General features: G+C 39.6%; 1 protein-coding gene across 8 annotated transcripts in view; it reads right to left on the minus strand.

The window, feature by feature from the left end:
- The window catches only part of HORMAD2 (HORMA domain containing 2), a 61337-nt gene that overhangs the window by 18242 nt on the left and 16032 nt on the right, over positions 1–27063 (minus strand). For 4 of the 8 annotated variants that reach the window (XM_081542651.1, XM_081542654.1, XM_081542652.1 and 1 more), the window contains 6 exons: positions 26690–26726; positions 23794–23814; positions 23037–23063; positions 16695–16762; positions 13664–13815; positions 13236–13489 (listed from right to left, as the gene is read on the minus strand). In XM_081542651.1, coding sequence (XP_081398777.1) covers positions 13236–13489; positions 13664–13815; positions 16695–16762; positions 23037–23063; positions 23794–23814; positions 26690–26726 — 559 coding nt within the window. Of the gene's footprint in view, positions 1–13235; positions 13490–13663; positions 13816–16694; positions 16763–23036; positions 23064–23793; positions 23842–26689; positions 26727–27063 lie in introns of all 8 variants that reach the window. The other 4 variants (XM_081542655.1, XM_081542658.1, XM_081542653.1 and 1 more) reach the window with 3 other exon arrangements.

Consider the following 27063-nt stretch of genomic DNA (forward strand, 5'->3'; position numbering starts at 1 on the left):
GGAAGGCTTGGGGGAATTTTGATGCCCGACTAAATAAATGATCTCAAGATTCTGTACCTAAGAGGATGAAAGTGATGCTCAGAGGGAGGGAAACTGGATAAAGAAAGATGTTTTGGGTGTGGGAAGGAGAGGGCAGTGAGGAATAAAAAGACGAGCATCCTGGATTTGACAGGACAGCGGGACATCAAGGTGGAAATGCCCAACAGAAGATTAAAGATACAGAACTGAAGCTCTGTTCTGTCCTCATGGTCAGGGCACAAGATGAGACATTTGAGAGTCAACAGCACACATGTGATGATCAAAACCCTGAGAATGGATGAATCCTCTGAAGTAAAGTACATGGACATCGAAGAGTATAGAGTCAGGACCTTGGAGAGGTTGGGGTTTGCCCATAATTAGAGGCGGGAGAAGGAACAAAAGTAACAGAGAGAATCGGATGACAGCTCAGGCGGGTAGAAGAGAGTGAGAACAGTGTAATGTCATAGGAATAAGAAGAAACATTTAAAAGAGAATATACAGTCAACATCATCAAACAGGTCAAGAGGAATGAAAACTAAAAGAGTAAAGACTGTGAGATCTCTCATTGAAAAAGTCATTATTAGAAAAAGTGAAGGAAGGTGAAGATGAGGGGAAAAGCCCACTTTTTGATTCAAAGAGCAGGTGAGAAGGGTTGCAGTAAATGGACAGCATCTTGTGAAAAACTGGGTATGGAAAGAGCACAGATAACTAGAAGGATAATCAGGATCATGTGAAGCTTTTTCTTTTTCCTACCTAATGTCTGAACAATTTCATCCAAATTTTCCTCCTCACCTTCTACTGTGAGAATGTCAAAGTCTGGCTTTTGAACAGAGTCAGGATTCTGACACAAAGCTTCCAAAACCAAGTGGAAGAATTTATCTCTGCGTGTTCTTCTAAGTTAATAGGAAAGTATCTTGGTGGACTTACAAACTATCTTTTAATAATATTTTTTCCCCTAAATTGAGACTATGGATGTTCTGGCAAGAAGCTCCGAAAAGATACAATATGCATGACGAATTTAAAACATTCAAATATTTTCAGATAATATCATTATTATATTCAGTGGCCTTCTACACATCTGAGATATTTATTTCCAAGTGGGAGACTATGAGCTAATATTCTCTTCTTAAGACCATTCAGACTTAAATACTTTAAATGTGACTTTATAGTATCTTTACAGTATTATGAAGTGTTTTTAATGTTAAAATTGTTAAGCAATATTTCACCAATTCTGAGAAGTCCTGTCTAAAGCAAGTTAGACCAAACCTTTATTCTTCAAACCAAAATGCTTAAAGAAAAAAAAATGCATTGCTAGTCCTATAAATTAATTCTCGGTTAATTAGTTTTTGAGGATTACGTTTACTGATTTCTGGGTGAAGTGGTACATTGACATGCCATCAATATTTATTTAGTTTCCTCCCCAAACCTCACTAGAGTGACAGTAAAGGGATTTAAGAGTAGAAACCCCAAAGGACTGGAAGAATAAGACAGAAAACAACAGCAATGAGAGTTTGAAAGCTAGAAAGCAGACAGATAAGAGGTAACTAATGTCGCTGGTCACTTAAACCAGCAGTGGGGCAAACCGAGAACCACCCACACGTACAGGGGCCTAAAGAAGTTCCAGCATCAGGTGCTCTCGGAATAAGGCACGAGGAGGGTGGGCAGTGAAACTGCAGGTGTTAGTTGCTCAGCGGTGTCTTACTTTTTGAGACCCATGGACTGCAGCCTGCCAGGCTCCTCTGTCCACGGGGGTTCTCCAGGCAAAAATACCAGAATGAATTGCCATGCCCTCCTCCAGGGGATCTTCCTGACCCAGGGATCAAACCCGTATCCCTTTTGCCTCCTGCGTTGGCAGGCGGGTTCTTTACCACTAGCGCCACCTGGAGCTAACTAAAGAAAGTGAAAGTTGCTCAGTCTTGTCCTACTCTTTGTGACCCCATGGACTATACAGTCCATGGAATTCTCCAGGCCAGAATACTGGAGTGGGTAGTCTTTCCCTTCTCCAGGGGATCTTCCCAACCCAGGGATCGAACCCAGGTCTCCCACACGGCACATGGATTCTTTACCAGCTGAGCCACAAGGGAAGCCCAAGAACACTGGAGTGGGCAGCCTATCCCTTCTCCAGCGGATCTTCCCGACCCAGGAATTGAACCGGGGTCTCCTGCATCACAAGTGGATTCTTTACCAACTGAGCTATGAGGGAAGCATGGAGCTAACTAAAGACCTAGTAAAAGACATTTATGAAGCAGTTGGAATCCTCAGACCCCTTCTTCAACTTTGCAAAACCAAACAGTTGCCCACCCAGGCATAAAACTGGAAATTCCTTGAAGAAGGTGGTAGAAGGTAGTGAGACCTAGATCACAGCTGAGGCAGGGTTGTGGTGCCAGAAACGGGGGGATTAAGTGAAATTATGCACACTGAATGTAGAGCCTCAGCCCTCTATCTCTGTTTGGCTCCCAAAACACTGGTGACCAACATAGACTGAGGAAAGTGACCAAGAGGAAGCCTTTAAGTATACAGATGTTGAGCATTCCCCCAGAGGCCTGATCATGTCACTCTACAATGAAGGCCCATGAGCTCAGAGCTTTCTAGTCCTTGCACTTTTAAGTATGAGCAGACAACCAAGGACTGCCAGCCATCTTTGGCCTCTGAGGAGAGAGAGGTCGGGAAGGTGAACAAGGGTGGAGGAGGAAACAGCAAACAAATAGAAGAAACAAAGACATACAAAGGGAAGAAATGTATCTAGAGTATCAATATCCTCTGAGACAAGAGACCATTCTGCGAGCATGAACAAGAGCAGGATGCTGTAACTGGAAGAAGGAACACCAGAGAACAACAAGAGAAGGCTCTCAGAGACAGAAACACAATAGCACAAACAAAGACTCAACGGAAGAACAGGGTCACGTTAACATGTAAGAGCTATCCCCGCGAGCACAAACTGAAAGCACAAGGATACGGAAAGTGGAGGAGAAAAGATTTTTAAAAATAGAATGGCTGTATACAGGAGGTCTGTTATTTAAATACCACACCAGGAGATCCAGAAAGAAAGAGTAGAGAGTTTTGAGCACACATAATTTTCATCAAGGAAATAATTCAAGAGAATTTCCCAGAACTGAAGGAGCACTCAAGTTACCAGATTCAAATTGGCCAGAGTGACAAACATAAATAATTAATTAAAAGAATTAATAAAATTTCAGAAATCTGAGGAAGCAGTTTCCAGACAGGAAACTTAAAAAGAGATAATAGACAAAAGCTCAAAATCAGAAATGGCTTGGAAATTCTTAACAGAAACACCAGAAACTAGAATATTTTGAGGAACAATGCCTCAAAATTCTCGTGAAAAATAACTGTCCTCCTAGATCTTTATTTCTGGAGAAACAAATATAACAGTAAAATAATATTTTTAGGGCTTGAAGGATCTCAACAACTTACCACCCATCACCCCTCTCTAAGGAAGTTATCAAAGCACAGGCGCCACAGAAACGAGGGAGAAAACCGAATCAGGAAACAAAAGGTCTAACACAGGAGAGGCAGAGAATTCCCCAGAAGCTGTGGAAAGGAGATTTCAGTACGAGAGGCAGCCACGAGGCACAGCAGTCATGCAGATTTGGTCAAAGGTGAAAAGCTCCAGAAGAAATTTCTCAGTGAGGACGAAGTTACTGCATTTGAATATCTGAGAGGGGTCTTAGAGCAGCACTGTCAGTAGATCTTTCTGTGACGATGGAAGTGTTCTGCATTTGTACTGTCCAACACAGTAGTCACTAGCCAGAACACTGAAGTGTGTGACTGAGTAGCTAAACTTATTTAAAATTTCAATAGCCACATGTGGTGAGCGGCTACCATTTTGGACTGTGCAGGTCTAGATAATCTGCAGAAAGTTTGGAATTGAATTAGGAATAAGTAGAGAAAAAGCTAAGCAAATGAACAATTATTAACTGTAGGAAAAGCAAAAATTTAGACAAGAAAGGAAAAGCAATCATGACTTACTGCATAACTCGGCTCTTTAGAGAATTATATAGATGAAAGAGTCTACTGCAAATTATTGACATAACCCAAACTATATTACATATTGGGAGAGTATTAGGTGGCTTCTTTTATCTTACCTTCACTTACCAAAAAAGGTACAAATATTTTCTCCAGATCAATAATTTTACTTCTCTGCATTTGTGCTAAGTCGCTTCAGTTGTGGTCTGACTTTTTGCGACCCTATGGACCATAGCATGCCAGGCTCCTCAGTCCATAGGATTCTTTAGGCAAGAATACTAGAGTGGGTTGCCATGCCCTCCTCCAGATTTTCCTGACCGAGGGATCGAACCCGCATCTCTTATGTCGCCTGCATTGGCAGGTGGGTTCTTTACCACTAGCATTAGCTGGGAAGCCCTTTACTTGTCTACTATGTTCTCAATGGCTAATAGCACCTCATTTAGCTGGTCTACCAAAACTTACTGAACCAATCTTTCATTGAGGGACACTTAGGTTGTTTCCAATCTGGAACAGTCACCAATAGGGCTTTAATGTTAATACCTAATACCATGGATCACTGCTTTTTAGAATTTAACTGTAATAAGGCAAAGTTTATATACTATTATATATACTGTTGCTCCCCTGGAGAAGGAAATGGCAATCCGCTCCAGTATCTGTGCCTGGAGAACCCCATGGGCAGAGGAGCCTGGAGAGCTCCAGTCCATGACTGAAACGACGCAGCACACACAGCACACACACACCGCTGCATCTACTCTAAGTATATTATGCATTTCTATGAGCCTTGGTAACTGTATGTACCCTCACTACAATCAAAGTAGAGAACATTTCATCACCTTAAAGTTTCTTTATGCTTCTTTGCGCTAAATCCCCATCCAACCCCCACACCTAGGGAAACATCAGTTTGTTTCCTCTCATTTTAGATTAGTTTTGTGTCTAGAATTTCATGCAAATGAAATCATATAGTATGTACTCTTATCTGACTTTTAAAAATTCATTCACGGTTTTGCACAGTTGTTTATTCTTTATTCTTATTATTGCTACTACTAATCCTTTGTACTGAGATACCACAATTTACTGATCCCTTGACCTGTTGTTGAGTGTCTGGGTTGTTTCCAGTTAGGAGTTATTATGAATAAAGCTGCTGTGAACATTTGTGTTCCAGTATTCTTGTGATTATACGTTTTCATTTCTCTTGGATAACTAGGAGTGAGATTGCTGTACCACATAATCAGCGTATGTTTAACGTTACAGGAAACTGACAACATGGTCTCCACAGTGGCTGTACCATGTAACACACCCACGAAAAAGAGGTGAAAATTCCAAGAGATCTACATCCTTGACGACACTTGGCATTCTCAATTGTGATTTTAGTCCTTCTAGTGAATGCAGACTAGTATCACATTTTGGTTTTAAATTTGCGTTTCCCGGATGACTAATGGCATAAAGTGTCTTTTTATGTCTCATTTGGCTATTGGTACCTATTTTCTGGTTAAGTGTCTGTTCACATTCTTGGGCATTTTTTAAAATGGGGTTGGTCTTCTTGAGTTGAAAATAATCTGTATGAATATAATCTGTACATATAAAAATCATATATTATGAATACAAGTTCTTTGACAGATTTATGTAGTAGGACTACTTTTCACTCAGTTTCTAGCTTGCTTTTTCATTTTCTCAGTGATATCTCTCTGGAAGAGAAGTTTTAGATTTTGATAAAGTTCAGTATGTCGATATTTTTCCTTTTGCTGTTTGTGTTTTCAGGGAGCTGCTTAAAAACTTTTCGTTGGACATTTTGTTGCCTCCTGGAAGTTTTATAGTTTTCACTCTGACCACAGTGGTATAAAATTAGAAATAAAGAACAGAATAAAATTGGGAAACTCACAAATATGTGAAAATTAAACAACATACTCCTAAATAACCAATAGGTCAAAGAAGAAATCAAAAGAGAAGTCAGAAGATTATTTGAGATGAATAAAAAAGAAGATACACCCATTTTTTGATTGGGTTGTTTGTTTTTTGATACTGAGCTTCGAGAGCTATTTGTATATTTTGGAGATAAATCCCTTGTCATTTGCTTCGTTTGCAAATATTTTCTCCCATTCTGAAGATTGTCTTTTCGTCTTGTTTATGGTTTTCTTTGCAGTGCAAAAGCTTTTAAGTTTAATTAGGTCCTATTTGTGTACTTTTGTTTTTATTTTCATTACTCTAGGATTTGCGTCAAAAAAGGTCTCACCGTAGAAATCAGAAAGAGAAAAACATCGTATATTAATGAATATGTGGAATCTAGAAAAATGGTACAGATAACCCTATTACAGGGCAGGAATAGAGATGCAGATGTAGAGAGCAGATGTGTGGCCCTGGGTTGCAGGGGAAGAGGCAGGATGAACTGGGAGACTGGGATTGACGTACGTGCACTGCCGTGTGTAAGACAGACAGCTGGCCTGTGGAGCAGAGGGGCTCACTTCTGTGCTCTGTGGTGACCAAGACGGGTGGGATGTGGGCAGGATGGGAGGAAGGGAAAAAGAGAGGGGAGATATATATATATATGTATACATACAGCTAATTCAAATCCTGAAAGATGATGCTGTGAAAGTGCTGCACTCAAGATGCCAGAAAATCTGGAAAACTCAGCAGTGGCCACAGGACTGGAAAAGGTCAGTTTTCATTCCAATCCCAAAGAAAGGCAATGCCAAAGAATGCTCAAACTACCGCACAATTGCACTCATCTCACATGCTAGTAAAGTAATGCTCAAAATTCTCCAAGCCAGGCTTCAGCAATACGTGAACCATGAAATTCCAGATGTTCAAGCTGGTTTTTAGAAAAGGCAGAGGAACCAGAGATCAAATTGCCAACATCCGCTGGATCATCGAAAAAGCAAGAGAGTTCCAGAAAAACATCTATTTCTGCTTTATTGACTATGCCAAAGCATAGGTATAAATGCCTCAAAGAACCTAAGATTCCAACTTAGTTTGCACTGGAAAAGTGCAAACTAAACCTGAAAACAAGCAGAAGAAAGGAGGTAAAGACTATATGGGAAATTTGTGAAATGGAGAATACAAAAACAAATACAGAGAAAATTGATGAATCCATAAACCACTTCTTTGACAGATCAACAATATTGACAAACGTATAGTCAAGAAAATGAGAGAAGACTCAAATTATGGAATTCTCCAGGCAAGAATACTGAAGTGGGTAGCCATTTCTTTCTCCAGGGAATCTTCCTGACCCAGGAATCGAACCTAGGTCTCCTGCATTGCAGGCAGATTATTTACCATCTGAGCCACCAGGGAAGCCATCAAATTAGAAGTAGAACAGCAAAAATTACTACTGACTTTACAAAAATATAAGAAAGCATTATAAAGAGGTACTATATAAATCTCTTGTCATTTGCTGTATATGTCCATAGAGATAACATAAATGAAATAACAAATTCCTAGAAAGACACAAACTACCAAAACTGGCTCAAGAAGTAATAGAAAATCTAAATAGATCCGTACCAACTGAAAAGACGGAATTAATAAGTTTAAAATTACCCACAAAGAAAAGCCTAGACCCAGATGGCTTACTTTAATTCAAAGAAAAATTAATGTCAACTCTTCACAAACTTTCCCAAACAGTAGAAGATTGCTCCTAACCTAATACTACACTGGTTTTAGTATAATGATAACACTGTATTATTTCAGGTTATTACAGGCACTTTTTTTTAAACCAAACAACACTCTCGGTCTTACTCCTTTAGAAACAAGAACAACAAAACTTACTCCTCTTAGGCTAGGGCTTAATAATAGTAAAATCCAAAGTGTTACTACCTAAGATTACTCACTATGCTTTTCTTCTGCTATTTTATATATATATATATATAAATATATACACACACATCTACATATCAATATGGACTTCCTAGGTGGCTCAGTGGTAAAGAATCTGCCTGCCAATGCAGGAACTGGTTCGATCCCTGGGTTGGGAAGATTCCCTGGAGAAAAAAATGGCAACCCACTCCACTATTCCTGTCTAGGAAATCCCATGGACAAAAGAGCCTGGCGGGCAACAGTCCATGGGGTCTCAAAAGAGTCAAACATGACTTAGGGACTAAACAACAACATCTATCAATATACTCTTTTTTTCTTTATGTAAAAGTGATACATACACAGCTCATCAGAGTGGCTCTTCCTACTCACAATAGGAAGGAAATAATTCTCTGATATGTTAAAGAGTGATTCATATATGAAAAAAAGATGACTTATATGACTGATGGGAAAGTCAACCGACTTTCATTCCTATTTTCATGGTTAACAGAGGATACCAATTATATTCTGTAACGCAGAACAGAAAAATTAGTTGAAAAAAAATGTCCTATTAGACAAAAAGAAACTTTGTGAAAAGGACTATAGCCCTGTGATAAAGAGAATGATGTGTGGTTTTGAAGTATGAATATTTTCTGTAGATAATGTGCCTCCTCCAACGTTTTCAATAATCAACTCCGTTTCCAAGAATCTAAGATATTCTTGCCAACACTACATTGTATCAGACAAGGCATATATGCTTCATGAGATGTAATGATATGAAAATCAACAGCCTATACTTCAAAAATTCAGAACTTCAGAGTTTAGTGGGAGAAAATAGGGTTTTGAGTGAAAAGGCTCTTGTTTTAATCCTCTGACTAGAATACATAGCAATTGTAAGGAATTTCAGAAAGTATCTTTCTAGTCCACACTTAAATGGTACCATTTACTTTGGCACCAATATACTGTACATTCTGATTTCTCAAAAACAAATCATTTATACTTAAATCCAAAGTGTTAGCAAAAAAGGTAAGAAATGACCTTCACACAGGGCAAAAAATGCATTCAGGTAAGCCATACATTGTTATATGTATTCTTCTGTGGAAATCATCAAGAAGAAAAAGCAACCCTTTCTAAGGGTACAAAGACTCATAAAGAGCTCACAAAATTAGAAAATTACCGCCTGTGGATCCCCACTTAAAAATTGATAAAAATACAAATTCCCAAAGAGCTTTCTCTTTTACAATATTTAGTTATTTCTTTATCTTTGGCTGTGCTGGATCTTCACTGCTGCTGGGGCTTCTCTCTAGTTGCAGTGCAGAGACTTCTCATGGCAGTGACTTCTCTTGTCGCAGAGCACAGTTCTAGAGTGGGCTTCAGGAGTTGCATCCCCTGGGCTCCAGGGCACAGGTTCAGTACTTGTGGCCCAAGGGCCTAGTTGCTCCACGGCATGTGGAGTTTTCCCAGACCAGGGATGGAGCCCATGTATCCTGCATTGGCAGGTGGATTCTTTACCACTGAGCCACCAGTATTAGTCACTCAGTCATGTCTGACTCTTTGTGACCCCATGGACGGTAGCCTGCCAGGCTCCTCTGTCCATGGGATTTTCCAGGCAAGAATACTGCAATGAGTTGCCATTCCCTTCCCAGGAACTGAACCAGGTCTCCTGCACTGCAGGCAGATTCTTTACCACCTGAGTCACCAGGGAAGCCCCGAAAAGCTTTAATGGCTTAAAAAACTAAGAACATTGGTCTCTACAACTGACACGGTGGAACATTAGCCGTCCATCTTTTTATAGCTGTCTGGATGTGTTAGTAATTACTAGAGTCGTTTAAGAAGCCTGGGTTAACTACCTGTATTAGAAAGAAGTACTTTTCCCTCAGGATTTAAACTTAGCATAAAATTTTTTAAAAATTCTATATCCATAGGTTATTGTAACCATATAGATGAGTTCTTTAAAGAAGAAGCTTGTCCAAGAGTCTCTCTCTAGGGTACCTATCCAGCTGAGCGCAGCAGAGAAAGCAGGTGCCCCTTCACAGAGCACTGTGAGGTGGCGCTGTGTTGTGTGCCTTACGCCCTAAGGCCTAAAGCTCAAGACACCCTACAGGGAAGGATGGCCTGTCCTGAAGATGTGGCTGAAGCAGATGAGATGATAAGGACACATTTAGGATGGGGTTTTCAGACAGCGCTGCATAAACCTGTTTTGTCCTGGGATTCCTTGGTCTCTTTACTTGGGTTCTGTGTCCTGTTTTCCAAGTGGAGTTTGGTTTTAAGAGTTCTTATCGTTTAAGAATTTTTAAATGTCAAGTTTGTCTCTTTTCATCATTTCTGATCCATGACCAAATTATGGTCTGAAGTATTTCAGATATGAAACAGAAATGGTAACCAAAAGGATGTGAGAAGTGAGAAGAAAATAGGACATGAACACATTCCTGATCAGGCTGTTTGGTAAAGATTTAATGCAATACAAAGATAAGGAACCTGGAAGGAGGAAGAGCATGTTTGGTTAGAAGTTGAAATCCCATTTAATGCTGAATTTGAGGTACTCATACAATATATATGTCTACATATTGATGGAGAGGTCAGTTTGGAATAGGGAGACAAACCAAACCAGAGAAATATAAGAAGACAAAGATGAAAGCAAAACATGAGCAAAATAGAGAAACAAAGCCATAGAAGGGATCAGCACAACCAAAAGATGACTTTGAAGAGAGAAATAGAGAATTACTGATTTGGGCCAGTATAACCTAAGAAAAACAAATGGGGCACAAATAAATACCAGATACAAAAATAGGGAAATAACTACATAAGCAGCCCTCCATGAATAATATCACCAGAGTGCGAGTACTTGAAGACGGGGGAGAGAAAGCTCAGCTATTTATATTTGTGGTGTGATGTTATTCATGGAAGTGTCTTGTAATTTTAAAATTCACCTCTGTTTCTGTAGCTATTTCTCCTTGTTAGAGGAAAAATATAGAGTACATCTCTGTAAACTTTAGAGTGAAAAAAAATTTTTAAATAAAAACTGCCAAAGATAGCTGAAAAGACTGATAAGTTGAACTATGCTAAAATTAATATTCTCTTCATCACAACACACCATTAAGAGAGTAAAAAGGCAACTCATAAAGTTGAATAGATATTCACAATACATGTATCTGACAAAGGACTTATGTAGAATGTATATTCAGAACTCCTACAAATTCTTAAGAATGAAAGACAAACCCAACAGAACCCAATAGAAAAATGACAAAAGACTTAAAAAAAAATTTCACAAAAGCGGACATCCAACATGGCCAAGAAACATATGAAAAGGTGCTCATCTTCCTTAGTCATCAGGAAACTGCAAATTAAAACCACAGTGACATACCACTACACACCCACCAGAACGGCTAAAATTAAAAAGATGGAAAATGCCAATGGTTGGTGAGGATGTGGAGCAACCAAAACCTGCTGATGGAAGTGTAAGTTGACACAAGCACTTTGGAAGTTGTTTTGTAGTATCTATTAAAGCTAAACGTACTCATATCCTGTGACCCAGCAATTCTACTCCTAGCAAATCTACCAGAAATGTGCCTATTTTACTAAAAAACATGTTCAGAATACTTAAGAAGTGAAAAAATGTTTCACACTCCATGATTCCACATCTATAAAATAAAAAACAAGAGAAACTAATTATTCTAATAGAAGCCAGGATAGAGATATTCCTGTTGGATAGAATAGTGACTGCAAAGCAGGACTGAGTTTTCTTGGAGTGCTGGCACTATTATGTTTCTTGATCTGGGTGCTGATGTCACACGTGTATTCAGTAGGGCTGGAATAGGGTGAGGCAAGCAAGATACCTAGGGAGCTGTACTGAGGGAGGCATTCTCTCTCACCTCCCATCCCAGTCCTTGGGTTTAGTTTGTGAACATTTATTGAGCTGTATCATTATGATGTATGGGCTTCCCTGATGGCACTAGTGGTAAAGAATGTGTCTGTCAATGCAGGAGACATAAAGAAATGCAGGTTCAATCCCTGAGTTGGGAAGATCCCCTGGAGGAGGGCATGGCAACCCACTCCAGTATTCTTGCCTGAAGAATCCCGTAGACAGAGGAGCCTGGTGGGCTAGAATCCATGGGGTTGAAAAGAGTCAAATATGACTGAGCATGCGTGCAAGATATATATTATGATGTAAGTTGTTTTCTGTATGTGTATTACACTTGGATTTTAAAATGTAAAAGGAGTCTGGTCTACCTTACCACACAAATAAAAATTAACTCCAAGTGGAATAAAAATGTAACTGTAAAAAGAAAAACCTTAAACTTTTATAACAAAATAAAGGAAAGTATAATAAATGACCTCAGATAAGGAAGGGTTTCTTAAGAATATCCAAAAGCACATGTTAGAGGAAAAGTTTGACTACGTTAAGACTAAGAACTTCCCTTTAGCAAAAAGCATCTTAAAGAAAGTGAAGAGACAAGCCATAAACCTAAAAAGAAATACTGTAACATAAATAATGGAAACAAGTTATTATTTAGGATATATTTTTAAATCAACAAGGAAAAGATAAATAACCCAATAGAAAAATGCATAAAAGACTTGAATAGTTACTTTATATACATAAAAAACCAGAACAGCCAATACACGTGAAAAGATGCTTAAGCTCATTAATAATCAGGGAAATGCAAATCAAAATCAAATCATGAGGCATTACCATTTATATCCAGCGGTTAGGCAGAAACCATAAACGTGGGTAATACTAGGTGTTGTCAAGGATGGCGAGCACCCCCTCCACTGGTGCCAGAACACAAATTGGTACAACCATTTTGGAAAACAGTTTTTCATTACCTAAGAAAGTTGAAAATGTGCAAGCCCTAGGACTCTTTGGAATTGTCCTCAGAGACACTCTTACATATGTGTACAAGGAGGTGTATACATGAATGTTTATAACAATTACAAAGAGAAAATATGTCTATCAAGAGTAGAATATTCTACAGCAGTGAAAATGAAGGCACTCTAACTTAGGGTTATCCATAACACTTCTACCCTGGTCATCAAGAACTTACTTATACTTCCAGTGAGTATGAATAAACACTTAGAATATTTTAAAATGTTTAATATGCTCTTTTAAGTTTAAGAAAATCCCAAATTTCTGAAATTCATGGGTACCTTTTGTAAAAAGAAGTATATTATTGGGTTGGCCAGAAAGTTTGTTTGGGTTTTGCGTAAGGTGCTATGGAAAAACCCAAACAAAATCTTTGGCCAACCCAACAAAGTCTATTTTTTTCCTCCTAGACATGGACAGTTTCATTTAACAAAGTATTTCCTTCTTGAAGACAGTGCTTTTTTAGAATAAAGACTCGAGGTCGGGGGCTAGCTTTGTTTCATTTCTATCCCCAGCACACTCCACTGGACTGCCATGCCAGCTGGGTTTAACGGAAGCAGTAGAGGGGGGCACTGTGGCTTTGCCTTACCTCACTGTTGCCTTCCTCCTCCTCCTCATCGCAGTCGAGGCCCTGATGGGCAATCTCGGTCGTGCCGCTCTCGCGGAAGAGACTGTTCTCCAGATCAGACACCCTGGTGGCCTCGGTTGTGACTTTTACTTTCAGGCTGTGAAAGCCCGTGGAGACCATTCCCACTTGCAGGTTTACAGGCTCCCCTTCGAACAGCAGGAAGTGCGAGTTCACTCCTTCTTTAAAACCAGGGGGCTGGTAATCATTTGGGGTCACTGCAAAATGGAAAAGGCAGAAAACCAAGAAAACTGTGACTTTCAGGAGAACAAGTCAGATTAGTCTTTCGTGTGTAACAACAACTATCTCTTTCAAAGGCTTGCCAAAATCCTGTTTATCCAAAAGACTACTTCAGCACTAAAGAGGGGATTTGATTAGAGGTCTCCACCCACCTGCATTGTAGTAGTGGAGTGTCATAGTCAGTATAACGTCGTTAGGAAGGGGTCCAAGGTTCTGCATCAGTATGTACAGTTTACGGATCAGCAGAACACTGGCTTTCTTAATACCTTCACTGTTTGTCACACTTTCAAAGCTTGTGTTACTGCTATAATCACATAAGAAAACAGCACACTTTTCAATCACATATAATATTGAAAATCTATTTCAAAAAGAACAAAAATTTTTACTGTATGAGCAGATATAAACTAAACACAGGACACTCTTGAGACTATTTTAGAATGTAAATTAAAGGAGTTATTGTACTTTTTGCAATGTATATACAAAGGGGTTCTTAAGTAGCAAGTTCCCTTAAGGCATTTTAAATGTGACCTGATTTTTTTTAATTTGATTTATAAATGACCACATAATTTAATACTGAGAACAATGGACTTGACATTTAATATTGGCTCTGTTGCTAACTAGATGAATGACTCCGGTCAAGTCACTTAGACACACTAGGTCAGTTAGCTCCTTTGTGAGATAAGCTTACACATGTTTCTATACCTCTCCAAATTAAATCAGTCATCATCTCTGGCCTTTGTACCATCTGGGTATCTCTCAGAGGCATCCCCTTCTCACTCTTGCATGGATCATCACCATGACTGACTATTCTTCCTGTTTTCCTTCTTGTTCACACTGCAAAACATTCTCCACACCACTCCTAGTATATATTCCTAATAGGAAAATCCACTCGTGTCACTCTCTTACATTTCTTATATTGTATCCGTTACTTTTCAATAAAATTCGAGAACTGTGTGTGTACAATGGCCTTTCACCAGCCGCACCCTCACCTCCACCTTCATCTGTAACTAGTCCCTGAGTCCTTCTTACTCCTATGCATTTGTGTATGCTGTTCACTCTGCTTACACTGAGCTTTCCCCACCTGTCTTCCTGACACTCATGTGTCATCTCTTCAGGGAAGTCTTCTCTGGTCATCCCTATACCTTACCCCTATGTGTAACTGTATGTCCCCCCTAGACCGAGTAGTTGTATTTTTCATCTCCACAGTACTAAGTTTGGTGCCCAACCCCACTAAATACTCAATAAACATTTGTTGTATTAATGAGTGAATGAACAAATTGAGCTAAATTACCTTCCAACTCTAAACATTTTTTATTTCTCTCCAAAAATTTTCCCCTGATTAGTCTCACATTTGAGTAGTTTCCAGGAAGGACTATGACTGCAATATATTTGTACAATGCCTTTCACGTAGTAAGTACGCAATACTGAAAAGTAATCCTTAGTAACTGAACTACTAGAGGTAGTGTGAATTCATAAAACAAACATTATTAAGTAAACACATTTGCTCCTTTTTCAGTTTTGAACAACTTAAAGTTTTGTCTGCCAGGATCTAGCAAGTTTGAAATAAGTAATCAGAGGGAAGGGTGATAGCCATGAAGTTCATGGGATCCTTCAGTATACATCACAGTCATGAAATCGTTTCATGTAAAATCACATTCAAGACTTCCCTGTACTGTTTTTTAAAAGGAAAATCATCTTTACTATGTAAGAGGTGATAAGGTAATTTTGTATAAACAGTCACCCGAACAAAGGCCCAGCTTTGGTCTAGTATGCATTACCTTCTCTTCCCCTGAGTAGCAGAAAGATTTGGTTATTTCTGTTATACTGCTCACCTCTAGATATATGCACCTTCGTGACAAAAGAGATTAATCTGGTTGTCAGTGGTACTTAGATTTGAAATTTAGAGAGCAAAAGGCAGCTGTTTTATGTAAGAGAATATACATGAAAAGCTCTGAACACTCTGTAAAGTATTTTAAAGATGTTAGCTAATGATGTTTAGTACCTTAATTCTTATTCCTAGAACTTACTTCCTCTTCACATCCTAGTGCGGTCCGGAAATTTTACAAGGGGGAGGATTATAAGGGTATGAATCTTGGAGAGAAATTGTAAAACTTGTAGTAAATGATGAGACAGAGCTCATTGTATGGAAAACTGAGAATGAGGCCACATTTCTCTTCAGAGCCATTCCTTTCGGAGACTCACGCCTCTGAGGTGGAGCTCTCTGCCACCCAGGACTTTTCTCCATCCTCCACCCGCCCCGCTTCTATTCCATCTCGTTAGGAATCCTCAGCTCTATCTGAATCCAAAAGCTGGGAGAGGAATAAAACAATTAAAATTTTAGACTTGATAGGAAAATGCAGTGCTTTCCAGTCTTTTCCATACAAGGATACAATATAGATGGCTATATTCGTATGACATACGGGGGTGAGCAGATGAGAATATTTGTGTCTACAGGTAAATACAGCAGGGGCTTCACCTATCCCAGCCCCCATCTGACTGTACTGAGGGTAGAGAGGATAGCTATCTTGGCATTGCAATTCAGAAGCTTTGGGTTAGTGGTTAGATAGAGCCTCATAGAGGTCTTCAATCAACACCACGTGCACAGCCTCATCAATATAATTTCTACTTCTGTGCTACCCACCAGCCACCATGAAGATCACCACCATCACCACCATGACCACCAGATACCATTTGCTGTGTGCTTCTTACCTGCCAGGGATGGGTAAACCTTTACCTATGCATTATGATTTAACAATCACAGCAACCATATGAAGTAGATATTATTAATTCCACTGTGTGGATGAGAATGCTAACATCTGGGGAGGCTGAATATTCTGTCCAAAATTATATGACCAGAAATAGTCAGAGCTGGGGATCCAAGCTAGATCTTTCTGCCTTAAGAATTAGGACTCTTAACCACTAAACTTAACTGCCTTTAGACCTACTAATATCACCTACAAGGAGAAGAGGGAAAGAAGCAAAGGAAGCCTCTTCTCCCACCACCTTCATCCATGGATTTCAGAAATTTAAACAATTATTACATCCCCTTTTTGTAACAACAGGTTTTTTGTAAGATTATTGGGGAAGTTACAAGGAAGTATAAGGCCTATCTCTGGCCTCAAGAGGCATATGTTTACCTCAATCCTATGTATTTCTTATGTTCATTAAACAATTAGATTCTACCTGTCAAAATCCATAGTGGCTCCTTCTTTTGTGTATTTGAATTTGAACTGGTATATCTCAGTCACTTTCTAGAAATATCAAAGGGAAGAAAGAAAGATATTACTTTCAGAAAATCTCCGGGTTTTCTTATCTAGTAACAGGTGTTACTTATCAGGGGTTTCCCTATCTAGTAGCAGTATACACCTTCATTGTATGCCTTCTATCCCTCCTACATACCTGTTTGTTTCATAGCATGACATTATTCAGGAGTGATATCTCCAGATAAAAAGATAACAGTTTTTCTCCTCCAAGCTGAAAATGAGTCAGATGGCATCGTCTATTGTTACTGCTTTAAAGCTGGAGAAACTAAAGCCCAGAGTCAAGTGTCTGACCTGGCTTTTGTCAGTAACAGTGGAACCAGCTAAGAAACCATTCATTCATGGAACGGATATTTATTGAATGTCTACTTTGGGTCAAGAACTGGAGTCACTGTGGTGAACATGACAGAAAAGGTCCCTGTTTTCTGGAGTATACAGACTGGTGAGAGAAATGGCCAGTAAATAAGTAAACAAATAACATAATTTCAGGTAGTAATAAGTGCTGTGGACAATATGAAGCACAGCCTGTGACAGAGGACGGAAGGGAGACGTGCTGATTGGGTTGGAAAGGGTCAAGGAAGCCCTCGCTAATGAGGTGATGTTTGAGCTGAGCCTCCTTGACAAGAAGGGTCAGTCCTGTGCAGACGTCAGGGAAGGCGGGGCACCCCGGGCAGAAGAAACAGCGAGGCTAACGCTCCAGAGGAGGAAAGGAAGCCTCCTTCAGGATTACAGAGGAGGCCAACTGGCTGATGATGAGTGAGCAAAGGGGAGAGCGTAGGAGATGAGGTTGTAGAGGAAGTTGTGGTGCCTTGTAACTAAAAGGCTTGGACTTTATTCCAAGTAAACAGGAAGTGAATGGTGAATGGTATTAAGCATGGGTGTGATTTGCATTTTTTAAAGATCACCTTGGCTATTTTAAGAGTCGAGAGAAGTGGGAACCATGAGAGCAGTTAAGATGGTAGTAATTCAGGGAAGACTACAATGGCAGCAGGTAAACTAGAAAAATTCGAAAAAGAACCCGAGTCTGTGGTATCAGATCTTTTCTTTTTACTTTTGTGATCTTGCACTAAAAACTAGAAACCGCTGCTAGGTGTAAATAGAGACAAACATAAATAAATAAGCTGGAAATAGAGAGGGACAGATTTCCTCATGAGAGATGTAGTCCATAAAATAAAATGATCGCCTAGCAGTTGAAGCTAACATTTGACCCAGATACACATACAGTTGACTCTTGAACAACACAGGTTTGAACCATGCAGGCCCACTTAAACGTGGATTTTTTTTCCCAATAGTAAATACTACAGCTGTATGTGATACATGATTGTTGAATCCAGAGGATGCAGAACCAAGGATACAGAGGAACTCTGTACATGGAGGACCTACCATAAATTATACATGAACTTCCACTGCGTGGGGGTCACCACCCCAACCCCTTTGTTGTTAAAGAGTCAACAGTAATCTATCCACAGAGCTGGAGAAGGTGCCGAAGACAGGCAAAGGGTGTGAGTGTAAGTCAGAACACAAAAAATACTCTTCCTGCATCACTTTAGTGGTTTGTTCCTCGACAGTGTGGGCATGGGAATGTTAAATTGATGAGGAAAAACTCACAACGTCGTCGTGTCCTGTGTCTGTCTGAGATTTGGTGTCCCATTAATCACAGTGAACCAGTCCTGGGGGTACGGGCTCATGCTGCTTACATTCTTAAAAGACTGATTTGTAATGGAGTTAATTTTAAGAGAAAAAAAATTTTCTAGCAAAACAATCTAAGCGAGAAATCAAACCAAGATCAGAAGGCTGCTTTGTGAGTCCAATAGGAGAGATGTATGAGACTGGAGGAGCCTACAGCAACAGGTTTCCTCCAGACAGGCAAGATACACAACACCCTTCTTCGTGGATGAGGGTGTAGTTGCCCTGTCAGGTAAACAATGCCTGTTCTTCCTGCCTGCCCATGTTTCTCAACCAGCTCTAGCTTTTTGATGCTCCAAGATAACTTTTATTTTAATCGTATCAAGAGTAGATCCTGTAGTGGTTGATAAAAAAAATTGACACTTTATTTGGTTTGTAGGGCAACTGATAGAAGAGTCGTGTTTGTAATTGTTTTACACTGTTAGTTGTGTCTGATTCTTTGTGATCCCAGGGACAGCAGCCCACCAGGCTCCTCTAGCTCCATGGAATTCTCCAGGCAAGAATACTGGAGTGGGTAGCCATTCCCTCCTCCAGGGGATCTTCCTGACCCAGGGATTGAACTCAGGTCTCCTGCATTGCAGGCAGACTCTTTACCGTCTGAGCCACCAGGGAAGCCCAATGTTTTACAGAAGATGCTCATCCTTAATAACTTCAATCTGTGTCTGATTGATCAAAGAAGGTATATTTACAGCAGGCACTAGTCTCTTCTTAACACCTCATAAAACATGCTCCTGCTTTTCAGATTAATGTGTTGCCTAATAAAGATGAGCCTTTAAGCTGCTCCCCAATGGTTTCTATTAATCATACTGAATGTATCCACATGGACCAGAGCAACAGCAACATATACAGCCTTTCATTCTCCCTCCATGTTCCAACCCACTGGCAAGACTTTTCAGGCCTGTCTCCAAAGCGCATCCCCAGGCCATCTGGTTCTCTTCACCTCCATTCTCTTCACCCTATCCACGCCAAGACCAGCTCTTTCCATCTGATCTGCTTGCTTCCAAACCATTCCTCCTCCAAATTCATTCTCTGTTCTATGGCCAAAAAAAGTCTGGAAAATGCAAATCAGACCGTGTCACTCCTTTGTTAATGGTTTCCCAGTGCCCTCAGGATAAAATCCGGTTTACCTTGGTCCACCGGCCTGACTCACCTGTGCCCTGCCGACCTCTCTGACCTTCTCTCTCGCCTCTTCCTTCCACCCCACTCACTCAGCTCCAGGCTCAGGGCAGCCTCTCTGTCCATAAACATACAAAACGCCTTCTGCCCTCTGGGGTATGTTGTCTGCAGTTGATGATAGTAATCGTGATACTTGGGCACTTCCCTAAATGCTCTACATCTGGTTGTTCTTACATAGCCAGACTGGGAGCAGGTACTACACCATCACAGATGACGCTAGTGAGCAGTGCAGCTGGGGTCTGCCTCTGGCGTCTGCGGTGTTCACTCCTGTGTTGTCACGCCAGTCCCACGCTGGTGCCTTTCACAGGCTGCACAGGGTGGCTCTGCTGGGCACTCAGTCTCAGTGCAAACAGGGAGACCTTCCAGGCACAGCCCTCCAATTTTTCTTCCTCCATTCCCACTTGGCACTCTCCAGCATACCGCCTTCTTTTACTTTCATAGCTTTATGATGTATCTGAAACTGTTGCTAACTTTTGTTTGTTTATTGTTTATCCTCCTTCATAAGCTTAATGTAAGCTTCCAGACAGCAGGGACCTTGTCTATCCCATTAATTCCTGTGTGTCAGACACATAAGTGGAACCTAATTAATACTTGCTGAATGAATAAATATTCAGCCAGGATAGAGTTCACATTCAATTGGATTTCATCTTACAGAATTAAAAAAAAAAAGTCTCCAAAAGTATATTGTGGCTAGAAACAGGGACCATCTACAGTTCAGTTTCTGAAATGATCTATTAAAAGTGGTGTTGACCACCTCTAATAGTCACAAAGAAAACCAGATGGTGAAACGGTAAGATCTGTGTTGTTGTTCAGTTGCTCAGTTGTGTCCAACTCTTTGCAACTCCATGGACTGCCGCGTGCCATGCTTTCCTATCCTTCACTATCTCCTGGGCTCAGATTTATGTCCATTGAGTTGATGATGCCATCCAACCATCTCCTCTGTCACCCCCTTCTCCTCCTGCCCTCAATCTTTCCCAGCATCAGGGTCTGTTTCAACAAATCAGCTCTTCACATCAGGTGGCCAGAGTATTGGAGCTTCAGCTTCAGAATCAGTCCTTCTAATGAATATTCAGAGTTGATTTCCTTTAAGATTGACTGGTTGGATCTCTGTGCAGTCCAAGGGACTCTCAAGAGCCTTCTCCAACACCACAATCTAAAGCATCAATTCTTTGGCACTCAATCTTCTTTATGGTCCAGCTCTTACATCCATACATGACTACTGGAAAAACCATAGCTTTGACCATACGGACCTTTGTTGGCAAAGTGATGTCTCTGCTTTTTATACTCTGTCTAGGTTTGTCATAGCTTTTCTTCCAAGGAACAAGTGTCTTTTATTCAAATATAGTAATTCTTTATGGGTGTATCATGTGTTAGGTTACACGTCTTATTAATATCCTCCACACATTCTGTAGCATGCATCTGCAGAAAAGCTACACTGTCCCTCTTCACTGCTTTAGTTACTTTTGTCAGTTCATCTTTCTTGAGATGGAGCAACCAGAACAAAACCTCAGGTGCAGAAGCACCACAGCTCTGTGCAGTGCCCCAAACTCTGCTGGTCTCTGGACAGAATAAGCACACTTGTTTAAGCCAGAGGTTCTCAACGGGTGTACCATGACAGACTCTTCACAAGAGCGCTGCAAATTTTAGTCCATATGTAACATGCTTTTTTTGCTTCAAGTAAATATTAATGTTGTTATTGTTTGTGCAATTCTGCTTAGGAGAGGCTATGCTTCTACCAATATGAGTTAAGAAACATGGTACCATATTAGGTAAGACTGTTTATGTGAGAATGTTGTTTTGAGAGTATATAAAAGAGTGAGATCAAAGAGGTAAATAGTCCTCCCAGTGACTTGATGCTAAAGAACGATCATGAAACAGTGTAACCCATGGATGCTCTCAGGCTCTGGGCATCGCTGTGCCATAGTTATACCATAATTATTGTGAGATGTGTGGGGTCTTTTTGAGTCTTTTAATACTCTTAAACATGCCACCAAATTATCTAGTAATCAAAAGTGTTCCATGAACACAGAGGTTAGGGATCATTGCTATACGAAACAATATGTAAGAGTTCAGAATATTTTTTCTGGGTCACAAATGATGGCTCAGAACTTATAATAAGCTGATTTTGCCTTCTAACTTTATTATATATATTGCCTACATCAAATTTCATTTAACAGTTTTCTTCCCACCCTGTAATATTTTTCTGTAGATAAGCCCAATTTCCTAAGCATCGTACTACCTCAAAATGCCTCAAAAAATTTCAGACTAGGAGTTTCGCATGCAGAAGAAAACATAGTAATCTATTGCATGAAGGAAATGACCAATTTATTAACAATTTATTGGAGATCTTACTTTGGGAAACTTCTCTTCAAATGTACTGGGAAAAAACCCTGAAAACTAAACTAGAGATAAAGATAAATAGAAGCAGCTTGGGCACTGAGGAATTGTTACCCACCTGTCACCCACCTGCATGCACCAGTTTACTTTGGCCTTGCTCAAACAGCTATTTATAATCTTGCCAAAGAGTGGATAGTAAAGGCTAAAAAAATGCTCAGCTTAGTTGTGAAGGTCACCATTTAGGCTAAATTCATAGGCTTACAGAAGGAAAACTGAAAGCAAGGAAAGGGGAAGAGGAAAGAAAGCTGGGAGGAAATTAGAGGTCAGAATGAGAAGAAAGGAGGAAGGGCATCTCCCTCCACTCCTGCGCTGTGACCTCGGCTGCTGTTCAAAGCAGCACAGGTAACCACCGTGTACCCAGTACGATGGCAGTCCCTCTGGGGGATGAAAAGAAGACAAGACCCTTGTCCTCAAGAATTTACAGTCTGGCTAGGAAGATAAAGTAATCTATAGGAATCAAGAGTGTTGAATTGTGAGGTCCTGATGGAAAAGGGAATTCAGAGAAGGAAGAACTTAGTGTGAACAAAATAATCAAAGAGGCTCTCATGGAAGTTTCAGACACAAGTTGATGTTGAGGATGAGTAGGATTCAATAAGCAGAGGGAAGAAATTTACAGAGAGAAGGAAAAAGGTAAAGCTCTGAAATCTATGAGAAGGTCAGAAGGGGGAGAATTTAGTTAGCATTTTTATGCCCCAATGACCACAAATAGAAAGGATTCAGCATCAGTCAAAATGAAAAGGAAGTGTGGTCTTCATAAATCAGACTCTCATTGGTAAATGTGAGGGACTAGGCTTCAGTTCCACTCAATGTTTTTTCCCCAGTACTGCTAGGTAGTTTTTTTAAATCTCATAATAAAGAATTGGTGACATTTATAATAAAACACACAGAAAGAGCTCACTAGGAGTTACTTTGCTCATTTGGTAGTCTAGTGACATAATCTACGGCCTCAACTCAGGTAAACATATTTAAATATACATACACTGCCCATCTCTATGGGTGTTCTTACCTCAGGTTCCTTGGGATTTGTGTAAAGCTATTTAAGGAAAAATAAACAGCATTTAATTTCTGAAACTAGGTTACTCCTTACAGAATACATTTGCTATGTGAAGAGTTCAATTTGTGCTATATTAATTGAGTACTGAAATACATATATGCAGAGATTATATACATCCTGAGATATATATTTCAAGCTAGAGGTGGGATAAGCTCTAATTTTGTGAACATAGCGAGTCTTTAGAGTATTCCATGAACACTGAGTATAAGGAAATTGATAGCCAGGTATTTATAATTACTATAACTGAGCTACAAATAAATTCTAAATTATTGGTTATGGTTTTAAATTTTTAAAATAATTTATATATCTAAGACTGTCAGTAGTATCGTCTCATTTTCTTTCTGTTCTTAATGACATATACTATGCTATACCCAGCAGTATACAAAACTTCAAAAAAGTCTGCAAAACTTCAAAAACAAGGAACCTTGAGTCTGTAAAGTAACTCAGAAAATGAAATCCTAATAGCCAGTAGAGAGAACAGATAGTATATCCTATATATTTCCTCAGTTATTATAATATGCCAAAGAAATATATAGACTGTGACATTTTAGTAACAGTTTTGATAGAGTTTTTTTTTTTCTCATTCCAAAATGTCATAGGACAAACAATGAAATTCAGGAAGGATGGGAGAGAGTCCACGGTTTCACCTTTCACTTGCCAAAAGACAATGAAGCAGAGACAGAGGCTTGGTCTTTAAATGTGTACTTACTGTAAGTACTGCCATGTGTAGCTTTAAGAGAAAAGAAAACTATCGTTACTACACACCTGCACCTGTGTTATTGTTTTTTTCAATAAAGTCTAGTTAAACTATGACATCAGAGAGGTTACAAAAATTTGGGTAGAAAAACATATTATTCAGAAGGTCAGAGAAATGGGTACTAATTATCCATTCATCCAAGTGAATGTCTATTACATACCCAAGGTTCTGCTGGGGAGGGGAAGGATGGAAAAAAAAAAAAAAGATAACTATACTTACTCTCTATAAAGTTACATTCTAGTTTGGGAGGCAAAAGATACACAAAATAATTCATTACAAGAGTTAAATATGCCATTAGCATCTCTAAAACATTTTGCCCTTTGAAAGAAACCTACTAGAGTAAAAAATCTAAAGTCTGATACAAGTTCTACAAAACCCCTGCCCTCCCTACCTATACATTACAGATCAGATTCTCTGTTTTAAAGAATAACAGAATACATAGATACACAGAGACAGAATCAAGTCTATCACAAACTTTTAAACACTATGATACAGATGAGAAAATTTTCAGGACCATAACTTCGTATCAAATTATTCACCTATTTCACCCAAAGGACTAAAACTTTAGTGACGCTGTGTGGCCATTTTGGTTACTGCATACAATTGATTTTAGGACTACCCAGTGAAACTCTAACTTACATTATTTAATTAATAGCTCATTCATTCATTCAAAAGTAGAAATGGCCCCTGATCTCAGGGAACATGCAGACCAGCAGGAGAGGACAAAAAAAACCCCACACAGATAGGTACATCATCACAAGTGTGTTAACTGCTATGAAGCAGTTAGGTTGTGAACATTAAACAGATGGACAATGTAGGCTGGGAGAAGGGTGGCGGGGGTGGGGCGGCTTGTCAAGGAAAGCTTCTTGGGAGGAGGTAAATATTTAGGCTGGGACATGAAGGATAAATTGGAATTAGCCAGATAAAGGGTGTGGGGTAGGGAAGAAACTTTTGCAGGCAAAAGTAACAATATGTATAAAGGTAAAAGGCACTCAGCATGTTCTAGAATCCTTGTGTGGCTTGAACTTGGTGAACAGTGGTGAGAGTGATGCCTTAAAAAGTGTGATCCCTAGGCCAGCAGCCTCAGCATCACTTGGAACTTGTCTGAAATGAAAATTCTCACACCAGAAATTTGGGGGTGGAACTTGGCAATATGTGTTTTACCAGGCCCTCCAGGTGACTCTGACGCAAGCTAACATTTGAAAACTGCTGCCTTGGATTATTAACTCATTTGATTCTCAAACAACCCTGAGGTAGGTTCTAATATTACTGAAAAGAAACCCTAAGAGGTAGGTTACATGCCAAGACACAGGGATTAGGTGGCAGAACTATGATTCCCTTCAGACTGGCTTTTTCCAAACCTTGAGCTCTTAACTGCATTGCACTGCCCCTCAGTGATGGACACTCAAGAAATGTTGCTCAATGAATGGACAGGAGAATGAATGAGTGCTGTTTGGTGTACTGGTGATGGCCTTCTACCCCTCTCAACCCGTCTAAATACTAAGGGCCTTCAAATCTCAGAAGTCATTTTCTCCCAAAGATTTCCCTCATGCCTCTCACTGGCTATAATCCCACCTTTTCCATACTTCCTTTGCACATGATCAATATCTTGCCTCTGGCATTGCCTCATTTTCTAATGAATATTATGATTATTTATACTTGTGATAAAGACAATTTTTTAAATAAAAATATCAAACTGATATGAAAAAACTCAAAATTTAATAGCCCAACCTGGCCCAGGTAGAGACCAATCAGAAAAGGTGCCAACTTAGCCTTAGGTTGGGTTCCTGGAAGCTCCCCGAGCCAGCTGTCAGCCCTTTAGTTGCTAGATTATGGAGTGGTCTGGGGAGATCCCAGACTCCCCAGAGACTGGTGGGGTGAGGGGGAGGACATGGTGGGAGTCATTTGGGGCCTCAGAGAAGCCTCTATTTAACACTGGATATAGAGTACTTCAGTATTTTAACAAAACGGACAGCGACACCAGCGTTTGTGCATATGGATGTCATTCATCTTCTGCCGTGGTCTATACGCTCTTTGTGTGCACAATCTCATGTCTGTTTTATTTCTGTATTCCTCAACCTCCTGGTCAGTGTTGAATAACTCATAACTAATGACTGTTCAATGAAAGAGGAAATGTATCAGTGCAACTAAATGATCCTATGTAAGGCTTACTCACCTTAAGTTTTCTTAAAGGAATAGGAATTGAGAAGGGGTAAAAAGACACGGATGGGGAAAAGGAGGAAGCTGCAGCGCAAAGTTCATTTATTAAATTATCTCTTCCACTAGACTGGAGCTTCTAATGTTTATACCCTTCACAGCTGTCTTGGGCAGTGAGAAAAATCTAATGCACTTAAAATTCAGGCTGCATTTTAAAAAATCCAAGCTATAATACTAGCTATTTTGAGGGAACAGGTTATATACATGTGCCAAACATAGATAATGAAATAACTAACATAGAATAAAAATCGAGTATTCAATTCCATTTTTTCCTTTCATATCTGCACATTGCATCGCCACTATTACGAACAAGCTCAATGTGCTAAATGCCAGATTCTTGTCTCCCCTGTCCCACATCCTGTGGATCTCTTCCAGTGACTTCAGAGGAAATTTTGTGGTCAAAAAGATATGAGTATGTAAAAGAGAAAACTGATGGTGTCAATTCTAACTGATGTAAACGAGACATGAACAGGACAACAGAGAGGCAAAGTAAAAAGACACTGGTTCATGGAGGCGTGTGTAGGGACTGCTGCGCTGGTGAAACACAATAACGAAATAAAGGCTGAAATTTTCTTTTAAAGGGATAAAGGGTGAGTCTTTGATCCTGGTATAAATTTAAAGACGTTCTTACGTATCTCTTTTCCAAAGCATCAAAACAACCTTGAATCCTGTCAAGAAATAAATGCTTGATGTCAATTTGGATCAGATGCAAAGCCAAAAAGAATCCCAATTACAAAACTAATTTACTTTTTTTTGCTTTGAAATACTTTGATAACCATCTCACTTTTCACCCATTTAACCATTTTCTAGAAACTCCTAGTATGTTTTCATGTATTAACAGTACTTATAATAAATAATAGGTAAGCAATTTTGAGGTAGGGAACCACATCTTATTTTTCTTTTTGCATCCTGTAATGTTCAGGACACTGACATATATTTGATGAGTAACCAAATTTTGATTGGTATTTTTCTTCCTTGTATAAAGAAAGTCTGTATCCTTAAAAA

This window comes from Giraffa tippelskirchi, chromosome 11, assembly GCF_054371585.1.
Source record: "Giraffa tippelskirchi isolate mGirTip1 chromosome 11, T2T-mGirTip1v1.2.pri, whole genome shotgun sequence".
NCBI classification, from domain to species: Eukaryota; Metazoa; Chordata; class Mammalia; order Artiodactyla; family Giraffidae; genus Giraffa; species Giraffa tippelskirchi.